This window comes from Nansenia antarctica, assembly GCF_963989245.1.
Source record: "Nansenia antarctica genome assembly, chromosome: 8".
NCBI classification, from domain to species: domain Eukaryota; kingdom Metazoa; phylum Chordata; class Actinopteri; order Argentiniformes; family Microstomatidae; genus Nansenia; species Nansenia antarctica.
In genome coordinates, this window is record NC_137678.1 from 50,753,921 (window position 1) to 50,775,464 (window position 21,544).

The 21,544-nt window shown below is 47.0% G+C and overlaps 1 protein-coding gene across 1 annotated transcript; it reads right to left on the reverse strand.

The window, feature by feature from the left end:
• Nucleotides 1-997: 997 nt before the first annotated feature.
• gnai1 (guanine nucleotide binding protein (G protein), alpha inhibiting activity polypeptide 1) lies at nt 998-20,823 on the reverse strand. The gene is made up of 9 exons (XM_080537832.1): nt 20,446-20,823; nt 11,944-11,986; nt 11,556-11,697; nt 9,863-10,020; nt 7,986-8,114; nt 6,584-6,713; nt 5,115-5,268; nt 4,377-4,614; nt 998-2,067 (listed from the first exon to the last, which is right to left on the reverse strand). The coding sequence occupies exons 1-8, from the start codon at nt 20,561-20,563 to the stop codon at nt 4,424-4,426; spliced, it is 1,065 nt and encodes a 354-aa protein (XP_080393958.1). The 5' UTR covers nt 20,564-20,823; the 3' UTR covers nt 998-2,067; nt 4,377-4,423.
• Nucleotides 20,824-21,544: the final 721 nt, after the last annotated feature.

Sequence of the window (21,544 nt, forward strand, 5' to 3'; positions counted from 1 at the left end):
TGCATGCAAATCCGCATGGGTCTGTGTGTGTGCGTGTAAACCCCCCCATACATGCAAACTATTTATGGTGCGGCCCGATTCCTCATGGCATACAGACCCATACAAAGTAGTCGGAGATAGGCAGTACCTCAGGCAGTGCTCCCCCCCCCCACCTCCCTAACCCACCGATACATGCTGGCAGACAGGTATCTTTGCCAGCTCAATGCCTGTGGCATCGGTGGCACAATTATTCTGGTAGCCACACAAGCTAAGCGCCATGGGAGTGAACAGTTCAATCATTGATAGTACACACAAGAGAGGCCACGTAACCCCATTTACATTGCAAATGCTGTTTGCCAGACAACAAATAAGACAAGATCGGCATTAGATAGCGGAGAAAACAACCCTCCACCGCATGACATTTAACAGTGGAATATGGGGGAGACACGTAATGAAAGAGTAATAAAAAGAACGCTTGTTTCGACATGGAAGCGTTCTCTTTTCTCTCCGCAAGCATCCACCAGAACATTCCCTGGGTTCTCTGGCTCAGGGAGACACTGGGAGAGACAAGGGGTAGTGGTGGTCTAGTGGATAGTGAGTTGGACTTGTGATCGGAAGGTTGTGAGTTCAAATCCCGCCTGAAGCCACACCACTACTAGTGTGCCCTTGGGTAAGGCACTTAGCCCTCAGTTACTCCAGGGGGAATGTCCCTGTAATTCGTAATTGTAAGTCGCTTTGGATAAAAGCGTCTGCTAAATGGCAAAATTATTTAAAATTACAAGCGATACATTCTCAAATGTTCACGTTATGTTCCAGTTGGAAAGGGAGAGCACAGATAAAGAGTGTTGGCCCTGGGCAGAGACGGGGGAAGTAATGTCTGTGTGACGTTTCCAAACACAACGGTTAGAGACGAAGAGAGAAGAGTGGACACGGGGAATATCCAACTTTTAACCCAAGGAACTCCAAAAGAGGGAAGAGGGTAAGAAACAAAAGGCGTCATGGAATGGTTTGTAAATAGCTTTTATTAGCAAAATAAGGGAGGTAAGTCTACAAAGGTTCCCCATCGATTGAGAACACTCACATAGACAGCTGTGGCGCTTTCTTGAGGTTTATAGAGGCCAGAACCGTTATTTTACCCCCATCCATTATACTTTGCTATACAACTGGTCTCTCTGGGATTCTGTAGAGCTCTCAGAGACCAAGGCCCCAACCACTCCTTCCAAATACATTAAAATATACATTAAAATGTGATGACTGTGGTCTTCGTATTCTTTGACCCCAGAGCATAATATAAGCTCTGTGACCTAGCTAGGATTCCCATATTTCAAAATGGCTGCTAAGATTGGATATCTTGCACTTGAAAAAAAACAAAAACAAAAAAGAAACATATCCCTCTCCAGTTACATGTAACAACACACAACATCTCAGTATCGGACAGCGTCATTGGCTGCATGGCCGCCTTCTACAGGGTCGGTGGGCTAGGTGTTGGTCACCATGGAAACACAACATACCCTTGGACCCACTAAACTGGTGGGGAATGTGCATAATAGAAGGTAGAAGGTAGGGCCGTTATTAACATACTGTATGAAACGCTTCACCTTTATGTTGGAACGAACAATTCAGCAGGCAGAAATAACAATAATTTGACGAGGAACTGCAGAGAAATAGGCATTGCAAAGGCACAAGTACCAACAAACTGGAGTCAAATCGAAATCCTTTCCTCTAACGATAGGGATGGAGAAATGAATGAATACTTCCACCAACGGCAAGCTTCCTTTTCCAGAGAGGGCAGCGAAAAGGAACGGCAAAATAAAAAGAGTTCCATTTTCTTCTTCTTCTTCTTCTCAGGAAAAAAAGGAGAAAAAAAATGGTGGAAAATGTATTAATTCTTGTGCTGCTTTTAACAATTTATACAAACAACCTACACAAATGTTGAAATGCTAAAGTTCAAAATGTTCCAAGACAAAAAATACATAAATAAAGCTGTTTTTAAAAGTGGCATATAGTACAGCACTGGTCCGGGACTGGTTCTCCACATTCCGTTTCTTGTCATCTTCTCCCCAAAACAGAACTACATGGTTCCACAGCCTGGGGAGGGGGGGAGGGGGGGAGGGAGGGAGGGAGGGAGGGAGGGAGGGAGGGGGGGAGGGAGGGAGGGAGGGAGGGAGGGAGGGAGGGAGAGAAACACAGAGAAAAGAGACAGTAAGAGACCATTAGATCTTACTGTCGGCTATTCATAGGGACATTAGTCATTTTAATGAAAATAAATATTCTTCTTTTCAATGCTTGACCCTTGTCAGTTGTATCTCACAAACATCTAAATGGAGCAGAAAATCTAATTAAAAACCCCAAATAAAGGACGCTCTGATTGCAGGCTGATTAGATTAAAGCTCGAATTTGATGACAACCAAATGATTGCAGCATCTCTATGGCACAGAACTTAAGCTGTTAAGCAACTTGAAAGCACTTCAAACAGCGACGGAAGGATTTTAAACGTTTGAAGTGGGAAGCCAATCCTCTGGAGATGGATGGAAGACAACGGCTGCCTCTCAGCCTCTGCAGAAGCCAGCATATCTAGCACGCGTGTTAACGTTAGACCACAACGCTGCCTCTGAACCACCCCCATGAGGCTATAGTCATATACACTGCTGCTTGAAAGTATGTGGACCCCTTGAGCAATTATAGATTTTTTTTTGTTTTTTACCATGATATCTTTATTTAATCAGAACCAGTCTTTTTTTAATCTGATATAACAGGTTTGTATTTACCAATTCCATATGTTGGTTTAGAGGGAATCATGCGTGTAGTAGGAAAACTAAATGATAGAAATTAGTGCAGGTGCAAAAATAAGTGAACCTCTTCAGTTATTCTTCGGTTAAATCACGTAGGTAAATAGAATCCAGTGGGTAAATAATTGGGTACCAAATGAACCAGTTGAAGCAGAGATCTTTAAGAAAGAGTTTGGGGTGGGACTCTGATAAATAGAGATAAGAAACCTGGTCAGTTTTGTGTTATCCATACAGGTGAATGCAAAACACACCTTGCCGAGAGGAAAGGAGATCTCAGAGGACAGCAGGAAGAGGTTAGTGAGAGCACATCCGTCTGCGGAAGGCTATGTAAGATTTGAACTCCATTAGTCTACTGTGAGGCACATGACAGCAACGTGCCCTAGAAGTGGACACCCTTCCAAAATATCCCCAAGAGCCACAAGAGAAATAACTAATCTGGTAAAAACCAACCCAAACATAATATTTAGACATTTGACTTCCCTTGCTGCGTCTCAGGTAACTGTGCATGCTTTAACAATAAGAAGAACACTGGCATTTGTTGGAGGGTTGCAAGGTTGCAAGGAAAAAGCCTCTGCTGTCAAGAAATAACCAAACAGCCCTTCTTAACCTTGCCGGAGACCATCTGGCCATGCCTGAAGGTTTCTGGAAGTCCATTCTCTGGACATGATGTACCTTTTTGGTCACAATCAAATCCACTATGTTTGGTGAAAACCCAACACTGCCATGAATTCTTAGATTTTTTAAATGTTTGTACATTTTTGAACAGAACTTCAAGCCATCAGTCAAGGAGCTAAAGCTGGGCTGATTTTTTTTTTTTTTTTAACAAGACAACGATCCAAAGCATTCAAACAAATCTACCAAAGAACGGCTCAGGATAAAGAAGATTGTTGTGTTTGGATTGGCCAAGTCAAATTCTGACCTAAATCCAATTGAGATGCTGTGGCAGGACTGGAAGCGGGCAGTTCATGCCAGACACCCCTCAAACCTCACTCAATTGGACAAAAATATCTCAAAATAGATGTCAGAGACTGATTCATGGATATACGAGATGTTTACGCCAAGTTATCGCTGCTAATGGAGGTGCCACAAGCTATTGACTGAAGAGGTTCACTTATTTTTGCACCTGCACTCATTTCTTTATAATTTAGTTTTCCTACTACACGCATGATACCCTCTAGTCTAAACCAACATATGGAATTGGGAAATATATACCTGTTATGTCAGATAAAAAAAAGACTGGTTCTGATTAAATAAAGATTTCATGGTAAAAAAAGGCGTTCACATACTTTAAAGCAGCACTGTATATATGCCATTTAGCTGATGACTTTTCTCCAAAGCGACTTACATTCAGTGAGTGCCTTCCATTTTTCAGTACATATGGCAGGATAGCAGGAGGATCTAGCTACTGTCTGCTAGCGCTATGAGCACTCGTGCAACCACCGGCAAAGACGTGTTCTCATCCGCGATCAGAGCGTTCACACATCCCCACATGTGGAAACGCACATGTCCGCCTTGTGTGAGCGGATTGGGGGTGAGGGGCGGGGGCGTGTGAGGCTGCCTGTGGTGCACATTGAGGAGGAGGAGGAGGAGAAGGATTTTGAACCTCACCAGTAAAACAATTCATAGATTCATCATCATCATCGTCATCATCCGCTCTAGAAGAGACCGCAGTCCTTCAGGTTGTTCTTGATGATGACGTCGGTGACGGCGTCGAAGACGAACTGCACGTTCTTGGTGTCGGTGGCGCAGGTGAAGTGTGTGTAGATCTCCTTGGTGTCTTTCCTCTTGTTCAGGTCCTCGAACTGACACTGGATGTAAGCCGCCGCCTCCTCGTACGTGTTGGAGCCTATAGAACCACAGAAGAAGAAATAAAACCCCCGGTTTAGACGACACAATCCACAGGAAGTGACATCGTGGGAATTGCGAACAGCTTTCCTGCTTTTTGTCCCCCCCCCCGCATAAGGTAAAACAAACTATTGTTTTTCGAGTTGAAGACTTCCTGCCACGACAAAGACGGAACATACATACCTGTTCCACAGTCAGCAGCTGCTTTATTACAACTATAGTTTTTACTGACTTTACTCAGTTGCCCACATTTTTGTTGTTGTTATTTTTTCTGAGTGGGGGCAGTCCCACTCATATTTTTCTTTTTTATTGACAGAGACAGTAGAGATTTTGACAGGAAGGATGGGTGAGAGAGAGAGAGAGAGAGAGAAGGGATGACATGCAGGGTATGTCCGCGGCCGGAATCGAACCGGGAACCCTGCGGTTACATGGTCCACGCTTAACCCGCTACGCCACCTGAGCACCCCCCCATCAGTCGCCCACATTAGCGCCTTGTCTTACCAGCATACTCTGGGTAACAGATGGTCAGAGGGCTCTTCTTGATCTTCTCCTCAAACAGGTCCTTCTTGTTGAGGAACAGGATGATGGAGGTGTCTGTGAACCATTTGTTGTTGCAGATGCTATCAAACAGTTTCATGCTTTCATGCATCCGGTTCTGCGGAGAGAAAAAAACAACATTGGTTTATTGGTTTTTAGACAACATCTTTATTTTGGGGTCAACCTGGCAACTTTGAGTAAGATCCCTTCTCTCCGTTGTGAAAGAACTGGACACCAATCCAAGAGATTCAGATTATCGAGGACCTACCGTTTTGCTTTCACCTATCCGATGAGACGGTGACAAATGAAAGACAGCAGACAAGTAATAATAATAATAATAATTCATTGGATTTATATAGCGCTTTTCCGGGGCTCAAAGACGCTGACAATATAGGAGATACGGAAAACACAAAAACAAGGGGGGTGGCAGGGTTAGGGGAGATGGGGTAGGGGAGGTTGTATGCGTGTCCAGGGGGGGGGGGGGGGGGGGGGGGGGGGTGGCCGGGATGGGGGAGATGGCTAGGGGTAGGGGAGGCTGTATGCGTGGGAGAACAGGTAGGTTTTGAGGTGGGATTTAAAAGTGAGGAGTGAGGGTGAGTCTCTGAGTGGTTGAGGGAGAGAGTTCCAGAGGCGGGGTGCAGCTCGTGAAAAGGCACGGTGACCGAAGCCTTTGAGTTTTGAGGGTGGGACAGTGAGGGGAACAATGGATGAGGATCGGAGGGTACGGGTAGGGCGGTGGGGGAGAAGGAGGTCAGTCAGGTAAGGGGGGGCCAGGCTATGGAGGGCTTTGTATGTGAGGATGAGGACTTTGAATTGGATGCGTTCTTTGATGGGGAGCCAGTGGAGAGAGTGGAGGACAGGAGTGATGTGGTCACGGGAGCGGGTGTTTGAAAGGAGGCGTGCAGCAGAGTTTTGGACCATCTGGACAAGTACTACAGCCGCTACAGTGTTTTCCCATGAATCACCTCCATAGCCCGCCATAGTGTAATCTGTCCCGCCATAGTCTCATAAAGAACCGAAAAATATTTGTACACACAATTTTTTTTACACGTGAATGACACAACCTTTGGGATTTCGTGAGCTTAGAATGATAAGGTTCTATCTCCGTTTCGGGTAGTTCAGAGATATTGAGCGTGAAAGTTTTTACATTCCATTATGTTTTGTGAGATGGAACCTTTGTATTTTATTAATTACTAACTCAAAAATGTCAACATTTTTAAAATAACACCACACAGGCATTAATAAACACCTAATGGATCAGATTATGTAAAAAACTCTATTTTGACAAAAATGGAGATAGAACCTTATAATTCTAAGCTCACGACTTGCTGCTATCTACTGCAGGTCCATACAAGGTCCAGTCTCTCAAGAAACCCTGTGGGAAACACTGCGCTGTAGACTGCACCCAGTGGAACCCCGTTATGCCAACTCACCATCTCCTCGTCCTCCGCCAGCACCAGGTCGTAGTCGCTCAGCGCCACGCAGAAGATGATGGCCGTGACGCCCTCGAAGCAGTGGATCCACTTCTTCCTCTCCGACCTCTGACCTCCCACATCAAACATTCTGTGGAAGCGAGCCGGATGCCAAAACAATGTAAACGGGAGTGTGCTCCCATGCACGCACGCATAAACACACTTTATTGGCCCCTGGGGGAGAACGCTCAGCTGGAGCTGCAGATAGAAGCTGTGTGCTGGACTGGGATCTTCCTTGCCTCTGAGCAGTGCAAATGGACTGCACTTACATAGCGCCTTTATCCAAAGCACTTTACTTTACAACAGCCTCTCATTCACCCGTTCACACACACACATTCACACACCAATGGCGGCAAGCTATCATGCAAGGCGCCGGCCGGCCCGCTCACTGGGAGCGATTTGGGGTTCAGTGTCTTGCCCCAAGGACACTTCCTCATGTGGCCCGCCGGGGCTCGAACCGCCGATCTGCCAACCTTGCGATCATTAGACGGCGGCTCTACCTCCTGCGCGAGAAGGTCAAACAGATGACGGTGTTTCTTGCTTCCATCTTTTTTGCTCCAGCACAGCACCAACACACTATATTCAACTCAAGGGCGTGTTGATGTTGTCATTTTGTGGTAACGCTGGGCTAGAACAAACATGTGCACACTACTATCCTCCCAGGTCCTTGGAACCAGAGTTGAGAAACACTGATTGAGAGAACGCCTGTTTTTTCTCTCTCTTGTGTTGAGAGCTTGGAACAGCTCAATCTCTCAACAGGGAGATCAAAAGATTTAGAAAGTGATTTCTGCCCTCGGAGCAGCAGCATCTCTCATTAGCTCAGCTCATGGGAACGAGACGTAATCGCTTGTCGTCCGCTATGAGTCACTTCGTATAGAGCGACTCCCCCCCCCCCCCCCCCCCTCACTGGAGCGCAGACCACGGGACCCACGCTTTGATATGGGTTTGCGTTGGAACGCGTCCACATTGTTTCTGCAGAGTTAGCACTCCGGGGCCAGGGCTACACACAAACTGTTGAGAAATGTTTAAAGGGGCTTAATTTCCCATTGGACGGGGGGACAAGCCTACGAGAGGGACTGCCAAATAAAGGCATCGAGCAGTTGTGGGGTCATCTGTTTCCCTTTCCTGTGTCTGTGCGTTGCCCCAACGGGAAGGCAGATGATGACTCACTTGCTGATGTCACAATGCACAAACAACTGGGCTGAGGGAATTTCTATGGGTGTGAAGTAACTCAAAACACACGCGGCGGCGGAGAAACGAGAAGCTTTTAGTCATCCTGTGCAAAACGATGACGACACGACACCTCGAATGCGCACACAGCACTTTAATAAAAAAAGACTACTCATTCAGAGGAAGTGCTCACTTGAAGTGCAGGTCCTTGAAGGTGAAGTGTGTCTCCACGATGCCTGTGGTCTTGACGCGGGTCCTCAGGACATCCTGCTGGGTAGGGATATAGGTAGCTTGGGATATCCTGTCCAAATCGTTCAAGTAGCTGGGAGAGGGAGAGGGAGAGAGGGAGAGGGAGAGAGGGAGAGAAGAGGAGGAGGAGTAGAAGATCAGATGACATCTAAACATTCAATACACATACATATCCCAGAAAGACCTCAGGACTCAAATAAAAGATAATTTTTCAGCCACAAACCATGACTGATACCACTGTCTTGAACTGAAGAGAATTTAACCCACTCAGACCCACTCTTGCTTCTGCAAGGTTTTTCCTGCTGGTACTTCAGAACAGAGGACGGTTCTGATCGTGTTTGAGGTGGAGAGGTCGAGCTTGATAAACCAGCTTTTGGTCAGTGGGAAGTCAAGCTCATTGTGGTACTTTAGCTGGACGGAGGCCAGGAGGAAGAAGAGGAACTCACATAAATAAATCCACCGTTTGTCAATGTGCCCCTACTGCTAAAAAAAAAAAGACAGCTTTCTGGGGGGAAATCTTAAGAGACACACATGACCTCACTTAATGCTTGTGACACTGTGTGGAGCTCAACAGAGGTCACACTTAAGCCCGTCTGATCACACACTATCCTCAGACGTATCCCGGACATGTTCGGACCAAAACAACGCCCACCTAGGACATCTCTGTGTCTCTCTCTGCTTCCAAATGATTATCACACCGAAGGTTACACAAGGCTGAGCGCTCGCTAGCTCGCTAGCTCCAGCCACCCCCTGGGTCGGGCCGAAGACCCCCCCCCCCCCCCGCTGGGCAGCAGTGACGTGGGTGTGAGTCAGCCCCCTGGGTAGTACATCGATTAGGAGGTGGTCAGCAGTGCTAGCTGCTAGCTCTCAAGGCCAACGACCCCGATGGGGGGTGACGTCTGTGGATCCACTTCACCCCGATGGGGTTGACGTCTGTTCCTGTGGCGCGTCAGGGTTTCTTCACAGCAACAACACCACAGAGAGGGGGGGCTGCCCCGAGGAGCCTCTTGCGCAATGTGCGACGGAACAAACAAACCACTTCAGAAAAACAAACCGAGCGCATAAACAAAAAAAAGAAAAAGAAAAAGAAAAAAGCTGGAGCAGACCAGAGCACGGAGAGGGGGAGTATGTTTTTTTTTCGACTGTCCCTCCCGATGTTTTTCTACGGTTTGGTAAACAGCAAAAAACGACACAGCCCAGAGCACACGGCTACGTTGCTGCCGACGTCGGGGTCAAGGACTCCACAGTCTCCGGCCCACGTGTGCCACCAGCCTTGGTGCAGCAGTGCAAATATTGACAGCCTCACTCAAGGTCCGAACGCCCCGAGCGTTTGGTGGCTGCAAAAAATGGGTCTGCCAAGGGCCTGAGGTGGAACTTGGTGTGCCTGTGTTAACCAAAGGTGTCGAGCACAGGCTAGGAATCTCCCTCGGCCCACGCGTTGGGATTTGTTCTCAGTGAGAGAGGAGGAGGAGGAGGAAGAGTTGCCAAACTGATACACCCAAGTGTGTGGGAAGTCTGTGTGTATAAAGGAGAGTGTGTTTGTGTGTCACACTGTGGGGAGTGTGTGTTATTAATTCATACATTCCCAAGTCATTGAGCTAGTGTGCAAGTGTGTGTGTATTATGTGTATATGTGTGTGTGTGTATTTTGTGTATATGTGTGTGTGTGTGTGTGTGTAAAAAAAAAAAGAATCCCAAGTCATTGAGCTAGTGTGCAAGTGTGTGTATTATGTGTGTGTATATGTGTGTATGTGTGTATGTGTGTGTGTGTGTGTATGTGTGTGTGCGCGCGCACGTGTGTGTGTGTGTGTGAGAGACTCACTATGCGGCCGAGTCGTTGAGCTGGTACTCTCGCGATCGGCTGAAGCAGGCCTGCACGCCCCCGTCCCTCCACAGGCGCTTGATGACGCCCGCCAGCTCCGCCGTCATGAAGCCCTCCTCCGCCGAGCCCGCCAGGACAAACAGCTGCCTGGCGTCGTCCTGACAACGGAGACAATCGGACGTCAGCGATCGCCGACATCAAAACGCCATTAAACACTGAAGCATTCATTCCCACAGCTGCCCCCTCCATCAGGCATAGAGTGCTTCCTCCCCTCCTCAGCTAGTATGGATAGGGGTCACGTCTCATATCTCTATGAGATTATTCCCCGAAAAGACATGGTCATAAGCAAAATTAGGACAGGTTGGGAGACTGACTGAACTGGGGATCACTTTTTCGGATGAATGGTGGGAGGAGGCACTGGAGAAAGTGAACACCTCTTCCTCTTGTGCTAGACTAGGCCTCATCCAGTTCAAGGTCCTTCACAGAGTCCACTACAGTAAAGCCAGATTGTCTAAAACATATCCCAACGTAGCAGACAACTGTAACAGGTGTGCCCATTCACCAGGGGATTTAACCCACGTGTTCTGGTCCTGCTCTAAACTGACGACATTCTGGAAAATCCTTCTTTGATATTATCTCTGAGGCACTGGAGACAACTATTTGACGTTGCCCTCAAATGGCTATCTTTGGGATCCCTGAGGAAGATGTGATCATGACCAAAAGGCAGACCAATGTTGTGTCCTTTGCCTCACTGATCGCCCGTAGGAGGACACTCCCCCATCACCAAAATGATGGCTAAGTGATGTGTTGTCATTCCTCAATCTGGAAGAGGATCTTCTGATACATTTGACACACATTGGCAACCATTCATCTCATATGTAGAGAAATTAGAATCATTACCTCCTGACTGAAGTTGTGTTGAGAGGGTCATGTGGGAAGGGAATGGGGAAGTTATCGTGGGGTAGGCCCACTTGCAGATTGTAGGAGTTCTTCTCATTTATAGAGGGTCACACTCAGCCTAGCTGTTTAAAGTGTACCATTGTTTTCATCACTTTCCATACTGAATAGGTTTTCTTTTGAAGAGTACCATAAGTTGTTAAAACGTTTTCTTTTATTTCATTTGAATGTTATTATTATTATAATTTGTTAGATTTATTTAGATTTATTTTTTGATTTATTTTTTTTCTTAGGGTGGGGCGGGAGGGAGGGGATTATTTGATATCCATGTTTAGGGAAAAAAACTAAAAACAAAGAGTCATTTGTGATATATACTGTATGTGATATGTGTATATGTATACACTGTGTATAATTTTGTACTCTTTGAATAAAAACTTTGTTTAAAAAAAAACAAAAAACACTGAAGCATTAGCAATACTGCCAGAGTAAGGGATCCTGGATCATCATCATCATCATCATCATTATCATTATCATTGGAACCATTGGAAGGGCAGCCAATAGGGCACATCCTCTAATTTTGCCACTCAAAAGGGCACTTTAGTGCGACGTTTTTCAACTGTGGGGGCACATGGTCAAGTTTAGACCATTGGAGGGGCACCAATGGGGCATGTCCTCTAATTTTTGCCACTCAAAAGGGCACTTAAGAGAGACGTTTTTCAACCGTGGGGACACCAGGAGGGGCGGTCGCCCCCCCTGCCCTCCCCCCTGAGTCCGCCAGTGCCTCCCTCCCACTCACCGCTCTGGCCACGTCTCCAAAGTCGATCTTGAGCCGCCCCATGGCGCGGATGATGGCGATGATGGACTGGATGGTGTTGCTGTAGACCACGGCCTTGTACTGTTTACACTCCTCCTCCGAGTACCCCGCCTCGTGGATGATTCTAGAAGGGAGAGAGAGAGGAGTTGTTCACCACGAGACAAAACGACAACACGGCGAAACGACAACTTAACATCATCCAGATTTGACACTCTTGTTTGTTTACTCTGTGTGAAATGAACGGGGCGGGTAGTATAATGACTAGCAGTCGGGGGAAAGAAAGAACATTAGTCGCGTGTCTGATGAGAATTTGTTTTGTTTTGTTTTGATAGTGCGGCAGATACGGCGGGCAGAATGGATAAATACTCACTTCATCTGCTTGACTATTGTACTCTTCCCTGACTCCCCGGCACCTGAGAGAGAGAGAGAGAGAGAGAGAGAGAGAGATAGACAGAGAGAGAGAGAGAGAGAGAGAGAGAGAGACAGAGAGACATTAATCTTTCGTTTTTTATCACACCACTTAACACACCACTTCTTCTCGACGACAAGAAAAAACCCGAAAAAAACAACACTGCAGCTCCGCAGTGGAATTTCAAGGTAACACCTGAACATAGATATTGTCTATATATACTCGGGGTATCGGACAACCAATCGATCACGATTAAGAGAAAGAAAAAAAAAACACACTCATCAAAAACAAACAAACAGAGGACCTCTGGAATGGCCAGAGGTGGAGTAGAAGAACCCATGTGGTTAGTGTGGTCAATGGCCACTCATCCCCCCCAACATCCTGTGTTATCCGCTATCGACGTCCCCCTGACTCGGAGAGCGCTGCTCTGCGGCCGCCTGGTCGATAACGACCCTCCCCCCCACCTCCTTTTATTGACAAATTTCAACGACGCCACTTACGAGTCATTATCTAACCATCCCGCTGCAGGGGAACGACCCATTGTCGGAATCAAAGGGCCTTCTCTGAACATCACTGCCTCCTACTGTAGAGGTTACAATGATGGATGGAGTGAGGGGGGGGAGGGGTGGTGGTGGGGGGTGGAGGGGCTGGTCACAAACAGGCCTTATCACCGGCTACAGCCACACAGTTGCCCAATGGAGGAGATTAGAGAACATGTAAGTGGAACAACCAACGCAAGCATCTCGTTGTCCTGGCCCAACCGTGGAAAGGCTCTCTGTCTCTCTCTCTCTCTCTCTCTCTCTCTCACGTCACACTGCCATGGCAACCGGTCCCCATTACCTAAGCCATCTCTGGGCCCTGAGCGTTGGGTTACCTTGCGCAGGGCTGGCGGTGGTGGCGGCCGCGTGTGACGACGGCTCATCTTCTCAGCCGGGGTCATGTATTATGTATGACGGCCAATGTTCTCATAAGCCATAAGTGGACACGGTATCTTTCCGTGGGCCAGTGTCATGTTTTGTTTTGTTATGTATGTATACCCAATGTACCTCCTCACAATGCATAAGGAGAGTCTTTCAGGGCCATCAGGGATTGGCCCCATTCCCCCTGTCGTCAATAACAACAACCCCTCCCCCCCCTGCTGTTTTCACTTCTCATTGTATTGTCTTTTCTTTAACAGCCCTTTCCAAGTGGCTAGTTTCTCTCAGCTCTGACAGCTTCAACAGAATTGGGGAAGCAAATGATGATGAGCCAACTAAGCCGTTGGTGGGGGAATCCGATCTTGTGTGTACCAACCTCCATCCCTCCCTCCCTCCCTCCCTCCCTGGTGTGTATTGCGTGACAGCCAAGACAATGACCATGTGCGCTCGACATACACCACGCACGTGTTCAGGACATTCACAGCCACCAGCCACCAAGTGAAACTTGGGGGTGCTGCAGAACTTTCCCTAAAGTGGAAGAAAACGAGAAAGCAAAGAGTACGGGGGGGGGGGGGGGAGAGAGAGGGGGGGAGGGAGGGAGAGAGAGAGAGAGAGAGAGAGGGGGGGGGGAGAGAGAGAGAGGGGGGGAGGGAGAGAGAGAGAGAGAGAGAGAGGGGGGGAGGGAGAGAGAGAGAGAGAGAGAGAGGGGGGGAGGGAGAGAGAGAGAGAGAGAAAGAGAGACACAGAGAAAGAGAGAGAGAGAGAGAGACACAGAGAAAGAGAGAGAGAAAGAGAGAGAGACAGAGAGACAGAGAGAGAGAGAGAGAGAGAGAGAGCGTGTATGGACTGGACGGAGGTGAATTCCTGTGGACAGGTTGTTGTTCCCCCCCCACCCTTCTCTCCAGAGCTTCTGCTAGCTAACAGAATGCTGACACACCGCAGCGGTGGGGCCAGCTGCTACTGTACGGCCCTAATTGGATGAATTTCACCTGAGCAGCGAGTTATTTTACCATACGCCCCCGCGTAGCGCCGGCGTACCCTGGGGAGAGGGGCCCAACTGTGACAGGTTGCTGCGCTCCGGTGGCAAAACAAGAGCCGTTAACACTAGAACAGCCGCGCCTTTTTACCTACTAAAAAGAGCCGCCTCGAGGGTCAAATGACAACTATTTTACACACAACGACCACTAGTTGGCCAGCTTGTAAATTAGCCTGCTTCCTACACAGAATCAAAAAACGGCAAAATAGCTTCATACTAGCTTATCCTGATGTGATTTTGAAAATGGAAGGATACCGGGTGGTAGAACGCACATATCTAGGAAAAGTCATGAAAGGAGGGTCCTGAAATTCGATATTTTGCAAAGATAGAACATTTTTCTTTACTCACAGGGGTCAAAATGACCCCTCACGGCTGTTCTAAGAGTCCCGGTGGGACAGCGAAATGGCGACAGAGACAGTCACCTCATTTGACGACGGGCCTCTCTCTCTGGTGAGAGGACACAGCCTCTCTCTGGTGAGAGGACACAGCCTCTCTCTCTCTCTCTCTGGTGAGAGGACACAGCCTCTCTCTCTCTCTCTCTCTCTCTCTCTCTCTGGTGAGAGGACACAGCTTCTCTCTCTCTCTCTCTCTCTCTCTGGTGAGAGGACACAGCCTCTCTCTCTCTCTCTGGTGAGAGGACACAGCCTCTCTCTCTCTCTCTGGTGAGAGGACACAGCCTCTCTCTCTCTCTCTGGTGAGAGGACACAGCCTCTCTCTCTCTCTCTGGTGAGAGGACACCGCCTCTCTCTCTCTCTGGTGAGAGGACACAGCCTCTCTCTCTGGTGAGAGGACACAGCCTCTCTCTCTCTCTCTCTCTCTCTCTGGTGAGAGGACACAGCCTCTCTCTCTCTCTCTCTCTCTGGTGAGAGGACACAGCCTCTCTCTCTGGTGAGAGGACACAGGAGGCTGGGGATCAGGAAGTACTAAAAAGAAAATACCTTCTTGAAAAGCTAGGAGCTCACTTGTGTGTGTTCACTGACTCTTTCTTTCAAAATAAACTCTTAGCTGACTATTTTAATATATATATATATATATATATATAAATTATTATTTTTATTTTTTTTGCTGATTGTCCGATATGGAACACAACACCCTTTCATAGGGATATCGACCTACACATCAGTGAATCTAGACAACAGATGGATTTGATACCAGTTGACTGGTCCTGGACTATCTAGGAAAGAAACACACTCCTTCTCACTACTTCCATCCACGTGATCCAGGGTTTGTTTATGTAACTGACCCAGGCCTGTCCTTTTAACTCTGCTGCTGTCATAGGGGTGTGGCACCAACAGCTTCAAAGCCTTGGAGGGGGTGGGGGGGGGGGGGGGGGGGGTGAGAGAGTGGACAAGTGAGAGTGAGCGAGAGTGAGAGCGAGAGAGAGAGATCCAAAGCCTTGGAGGGGGTGGGGGGTGAGAGAGTGGACAAGAGAGAGTGAGCGAGAGTGAGAGCGAGAGAGAGAGAGAGAGATCCAAAGCCTTAGAGGGGGTGGGGGGTGAGAGAGTGGACAAGAGAGAGTGAGCGAGAGTGAGAGCGAGAGAAGAGAGAGAGAGAGAGAGAGACAGAGAGAGAGAGACAGAGAGAGAGAGACAGAGAGAGAGAGACAGAGAGAGAGAGAGACAGAGAGAGAGAGAGAGACAGAGACAGAGACAGAGAGAGAGAGACAGAGACAGAGACAGAGACAGAGAGACAGAGAGAGAGAGAGAGAGAGAGACAGAGACAGAGAGAGGTAGAGAGAGAGAGAGAGAGACAGAGACAGAGAGAGAAGAGAGAGAGAGAGACAGAGAGAGACAGAGACAGAGAGACAGAGACAGAGACAGAGACAGAGACAGAGACAGAGAGAGACAGAGAGACAGAGACAGAGAGAGAGAGAGAGAGAGACAGAGACAGAGAGAGAAGAGAGAGAGAGAGATCCTGATTTAACCCACATGGGCCATTACAGAACGGGGAGGAAGAAGCCACCGGGGCTGACCCTGTGGCCTAGTCCCTCAAATGCAGGGTCATATTACACCCACACTTTGATACACCCAACCTAACAAGAGAACCAAACCCAAGCAAGGCCCAGCTGCTTTCTGTTTCTGGTGGTGGTTGATTAAAAAACTATTTTAAGAAAGACTCTTAAGCTCAGTGAGCGCCCTCCAGACAAAACCGAGATTTACAGAGAACAGTACTTCTACGCATCGTCTCTCCTGGTGACTCTACTCCAGGGTGGCTCTTTGCGGAGGGCAGAGGGAGTTACGCGGAATCTAGGTTGACAACAAGGGGATGCTATGTAAAGACGTGATCAGAGTCGGATCCTTCTGCATTCCGATCACTGCTCCCTCCCTGCTATTTGCTTACATCTGATTCGTTTGGAGCGGGCCCTGGAGGGGGTCATCTGTCTGGGTCATCAGAACCAGGGCCTAGTGTTCTGTTCTGCTGGCTGGGCCGGGCTGGGCCAGCACATTTTGGGTCCATGGGGCTGGAGGCCAAGGTGAGCAGCACCCAGAGAGGAGGGCTTATGGGCCTGGCCCACAATGCAGTAACCACATTAGTGCCGCCACATTAGCAGCCTGAGTTGGCAACATCCCTTTCTCCCTCCATCCCTCTCTCTCTCTCTCTCCATCACTACCTTTCTCACTCTCTCTCTCTCCCTCTTATTCCTTTTTCCCTTCATCTCTCTCTCTCTCTCTCTCTCTCTCTCTCTCTCTCTCTCTCTCTCTCTCTCTCTCTCTCTCTCTCTCTCTCTCTCTCTCTCTCTCTCCCCTCTCTCTCTCTCTCTCTCTCTCTCTCTCTCTCTCTCTCTCTCCCTCCCCCTCTCTCTCTCTCTCTCTCTCTCTCTCTCTCTCTCTCTCTCTCTCTCTCATATTCCTCTTTCTTTCTCCCTCTGGGAGACTTTGAGGCTGTGAGTCACACAAGGGAATCCAGGAACTGTACAGCTTTACCCGACAGCGAGCGACATAGCTAAATCACTGGCATCGATCTTGCCGCCATCCAGATCAATGAATAATAGATTGTTTCCCAACAAAGCTTTAGCGGGCCAATTTGCTGAAGGAGACGGCTAATGCTGTGACAGCAGGGGGGGGAATGCACGCTATTCAATTGCTCCTAATTCTTCATATCAAACACCTCGCACTGAGCACAACCCCTCTGATCGCCGTTGTGTAGCACGAGATAAGCTGGCAAAGCGCAGAGCGCAGAATCTTGAAAAGATAGAATCTTATTCTAGAAACGACACGTTAGAAAAATAAAGAGTATGTTAGACATAGACAAAGGTTTTAAACACATTACGTGAGCTTAGAATGATAAGGTTCTATCTCCGTTTAGAATGATAAGGTTCTATCTCCGTTTAGGGCAGTTCAGAGATATTGAGCGTCAACGTTTTTACATTCCATTATGTTCTGTGAGATGGAACCTTTGTATTTTATGAATTACTAACAAAAAAATGTCAACATTAAAAAAAATAACACCACACAGGCATTAATAAACACCTAATGGATTATGTAAAAAACTCAATTTTGACAAAAATGGAGATAGAACCTTTAGAACCTTTAATCCTAGAATTCTAACGTCACAATTATTTAAAACTTGGCCAAATAAAGGCCAATAAAGTCGGGTAAGGGGACGATAGAGATATTCTACCGTGTGGGAATCAGGTGGGAGAGGTGCCAAACTCGGGCTGCAGTTTACCTATGGCAGAGTCATACACACTACGAATACAGAGATTCAAAGAGCGTCCCCTGAAGATGCTACCCTCCCAATCTATAATGGCCAAGACGTGACCTGCCTGCCTGCCTTGCTCAAACTTGAAAGCACACATATTCAAATTTAAAATCACTCCTCATGCAAATGTCCTCATGCACCTCTGACAGCAGGGGGGTATTCCATCAATGTCGCTAAAGGAAAATCCAGGCTTGTTCTTTAAAACATCCAGGCGAAGAGTTATCAAAAAACAAGCCTGGATTTTCCATTAGCGACATTGATGGAACACCCCCCCCCCAGGTCAACTGCATGCTGTGTGACCGGCTCAAACACCACCTTTTGGGTGGAGAACGCAGTACAGTTAGCCAACACCGGTAGCCAACTGCGGCCAACACACAACAACACAGACTGTTTGACGGGGTGGACTCCTCCCAACTCCGCAAACTGTCCTACAGTGACTTTCCGGGTTAATATTCATCCCCATCTCTAAGGTTATGAACTGTGTGCTGTTGTAGTATTAATGGCACTGTGGCTGTGGCTTCTCTGGGAAACTAAATGTAAATAAACAAACAAATCCCCGCATACTCTGTCCTCTTTCTCTAGGACTAGGTTTGTCGTCAAACGTCTGGGCACAGCACTGGAGCTCCGTCTGCATTATTAATGTTGTCATTATGTGTGAGCTCAGCTTACCCCCCACCCTCAGTTCCTTTCCTGTGGCCCGCTGGTCTACGACCATTCCTGACAGTCATTTCAACAGGCTACGGACGTTACCTGGTTACCAACCACAAAGGCTCAAACACAGGACGCTTGTCATTGCGCCAAGACACTGACCGCAATAGTATAATCATGACACTGCACTTAAAAGAGGCCATTAGGTCTTGTGTTTATATTAAGTTACATGTAAGTAACATACTTATTTAAATACGTAAGACTAGGCCTACAGTATATAGAATACAAATACTAGAAGATGTCTTGTGTATTGACTGAAGAACAAATGGGTGGACAACAACTTCCAAAAGGTTTGGAACCTCTGTTAGACCCTGCAGCAAGATAACAATACTTGACCCGACTTGCTTTCAAATCAGGTCCAAGCAAGACACTAAGGAATGTGGTCTACCTTTAAAACGAGATAAAGATGCCTGCTTGTCCAACCTGCAATAATGTGTCGTCAAGATAACTCATCATTCTTCCACATGGGAAAATGAAAGAGCTTTAACCTTCAAAATCCAACATGATATTCACTATAGTTTTCCTAAAGGTGAATTCATCATAATGTGAATAATGACAGCTTGCAGCCTTGAGTTGTCTCAAGAAACACACTCTGGAAGAAATAACAAAACCATTCTCGTTTCAACCACTGAAATAGCCTACCAGCCCAAAATAAATTCTATAAAAAAAACACAATCAACAGGTAGAGTAGGGTATTAGGGGGTGCTCGCACCCAAAATAATTCACAAGTCCTGGTTTCATATTCAAGTGAACATTGTCATAGACAATACCGTGTGTATGTATGTACGTGTTTGGGATGTAAACACTCGAGCCATCTTTACCTTACAGTTTTTCTTTTTACATTTTAAAACAATGAGGGACACAGGTGTTGGGGCTGTTTCACTTGCCATACTGATTTCCATCCTTTTGTTGAATCTGTCCTCAAACATACACAGTACGGTAGATCAGTAAGCTCTAAAAGGTTACAGTCCACCGCAACCACAAAACAGGAAAGAAAGCGCCTGTGAAATGTGAAATGTCGACCCCAACCATTCACACATTGTAATCCTGAGAGCAGAACACATGATGGTGTGATGATTGATGTCTCAAGCAAGAGTGGTTGTAACACAAACCTGTGATGTTCTCTCTTTCCTTCTAAAAACAGTAGCTTCATCTAAATACAACATTTTCCAGCCATCTCTCAGTGACATCATGCAGTGTTCCATTATACAACGTATTCAGGCTGGAGATGAGAGGGGCTGGCTGCTGCAGAGAGGGGCTGGCTGAGGGGTCCATAGACTGGCTGAGGGGTCCATAGAGGGGGGGGGGGGGGGGGCAGAGAGGGGCTGGCTGCTGCATTCCAGTGGAACGCTGCAGCCAGGGGGAAATGTGTCAATGTTAGAAGGATTAGGTCTGTGAATAACGGGTCCATAGACATCATTTGTGTTGCATCGACAGAACGGGATGCATTGTTGCAACTGCTTGCATGGCTAATTACAGACCAAGGGCTGGGAGCTGATGTGGCCAAAGCAGAGAGAGGGAGAGCCTTGTCTCTTTGTCACTGCCTTACAGTGGGAAAACCATTTTTTAACTCTTTTTTTTCCCATTTATATACACGCTGTCTAGTTTTATACACAGCTTTTGTGACTCCTGGTATACGTTAAGTTGGTCATGTTACTTCAACGACAGTGACGACAGAGGAGAGGCTATGCGGAATTTGTATGAAACGTAACCGCTAGACTGTTGCAATAATGGGCATGCCCAATATGTCCAGCCCAGGATATCACTACTGGCAACTTTAGAGCACAGTGGATGTGAGTCCCCAAGTCCCCGACTGCAATGTCTCGAATAAAATGATTGTATATCGTGAGCTTAGAATGATAAGGTTCTATCTCCGTTTAGGGTAGTTCAGAGACATTTAGCGTCAAAAGTTTTGACATTCCATTATGTTCTGTGAGATGGAACCGTTGCATTTTAAAAAATAACACCACACAGGCGTTAATAAACACCTAATGGATCAGATGAGATTATGTAAAAAAACTACATTTTGACCAAAATGGATATATACATTAAAATGTGACCCAGTGAAAGTTGATCGGTGTCCCCTGTCCCCCCCCTCACCCAGGAGCAGCAGCTTGACCTCCCGGGCGGCTTTCTCCCCGTCGTCCCGCAGGTTCCTGTCGATCATCTTACTGCGCTCCACCGCCGCCTTGTCCTCCGTGCTCAGGGTACACCCCATCCTCTAATCCTCTACGATCCTCAGGACCCAGGTGGGAATAAAACGATCAAATTGTATACAATAACCCAAAAAAATGCAAAGGGTTAAAACTGTGCTCCCAGACGAGCGCAACACGCCCTTGTATAAAGCGATCTCGGGTGTCTTAATTAAGAAGAACGGGTCTGCCTGGCTGGGACACTTTCGAGAATTAAAAAAAAAAGGAAGGAGGAATGTGTGGATTTTCTTCTGTCCACTGTCTCTGTTTTGCTGGTTTATTCAGAGTAATTCTCGCAAGAGTCGTTGCATGAAGATAGAGTTCAGAAGGGAAAGCGATTCCTCCAGCGATGTCTATCCCACTCAGCGTCTGTCTCCTGGTTGCTGTGTTGCGTGTGTGCGTGTGTTCTGTCAGCTGCGCCAATCAGCTGCTCGTTTAGCAGGCACTTCCTGTTTGGGTTTCTGCCACAATAAAAGTCCCCGGGGTTTCATTCGGTCTGGGCTTTTATTTTGACAACATGACCAGCTTTAGACTCTTTTTTTTAGTAGACGAGGTCAATTTTGTTAGAGTTAATTGAATCATAGGCTCAAGTCATGAAAACCAAATGTCTGCATTAATAATATCCAAAAGATATAAGGTACACGTTTGTATAATGCCTTCTGGTGCTTTAATTAATAGGGCTTTTTTACCATCGCTTGATGAATGAATGAATGAATGAATGAATGAATGAATGAATGAATGAATGAATGGTCTTTATTGTCATTGCTATAGTACAGGTACCAAACAACGAAATTTGGGAGGAGGGGCTCCCCTGGTGCTAGGAAAAAAAATACTAAAAACAAGAAGGGAAAAGAGCTGGTTTACATAAATAAAGGCTATGTACACTATCCACTATACTGCACTATACAAATAAAACACTGTGCTGTACTCTATGCTATGCTATACCTATTCTAACATTTCCTATCTCTGAACCTTATGTACCCGAGGGTTGTCATATTGCACATAGT

Coding starts and splice junctions, on each gene's coding strand:
- gnai1 (XM_080537832.1), bottom strand. CDS start 20,563: ATGGGGTGTACCCTGAGCACGGAGGACAAGGCGGCGGTGGAGCGCAGT. Junction 10,021..11,555: donor TTGGAGACGTGGCCAGAGCG/GTGAGTGGGAGG, acceptor CTCCGTTGTCAG/GACGACGCCAGGCAGCTGTT. Junction 6,714..7,985: donor TTCAAGGACCTGCACTTCAA/GTGAGCACTTCC, acceptor TCGCTTCCACAG/AATGTTTGATGTGGGAGGTC.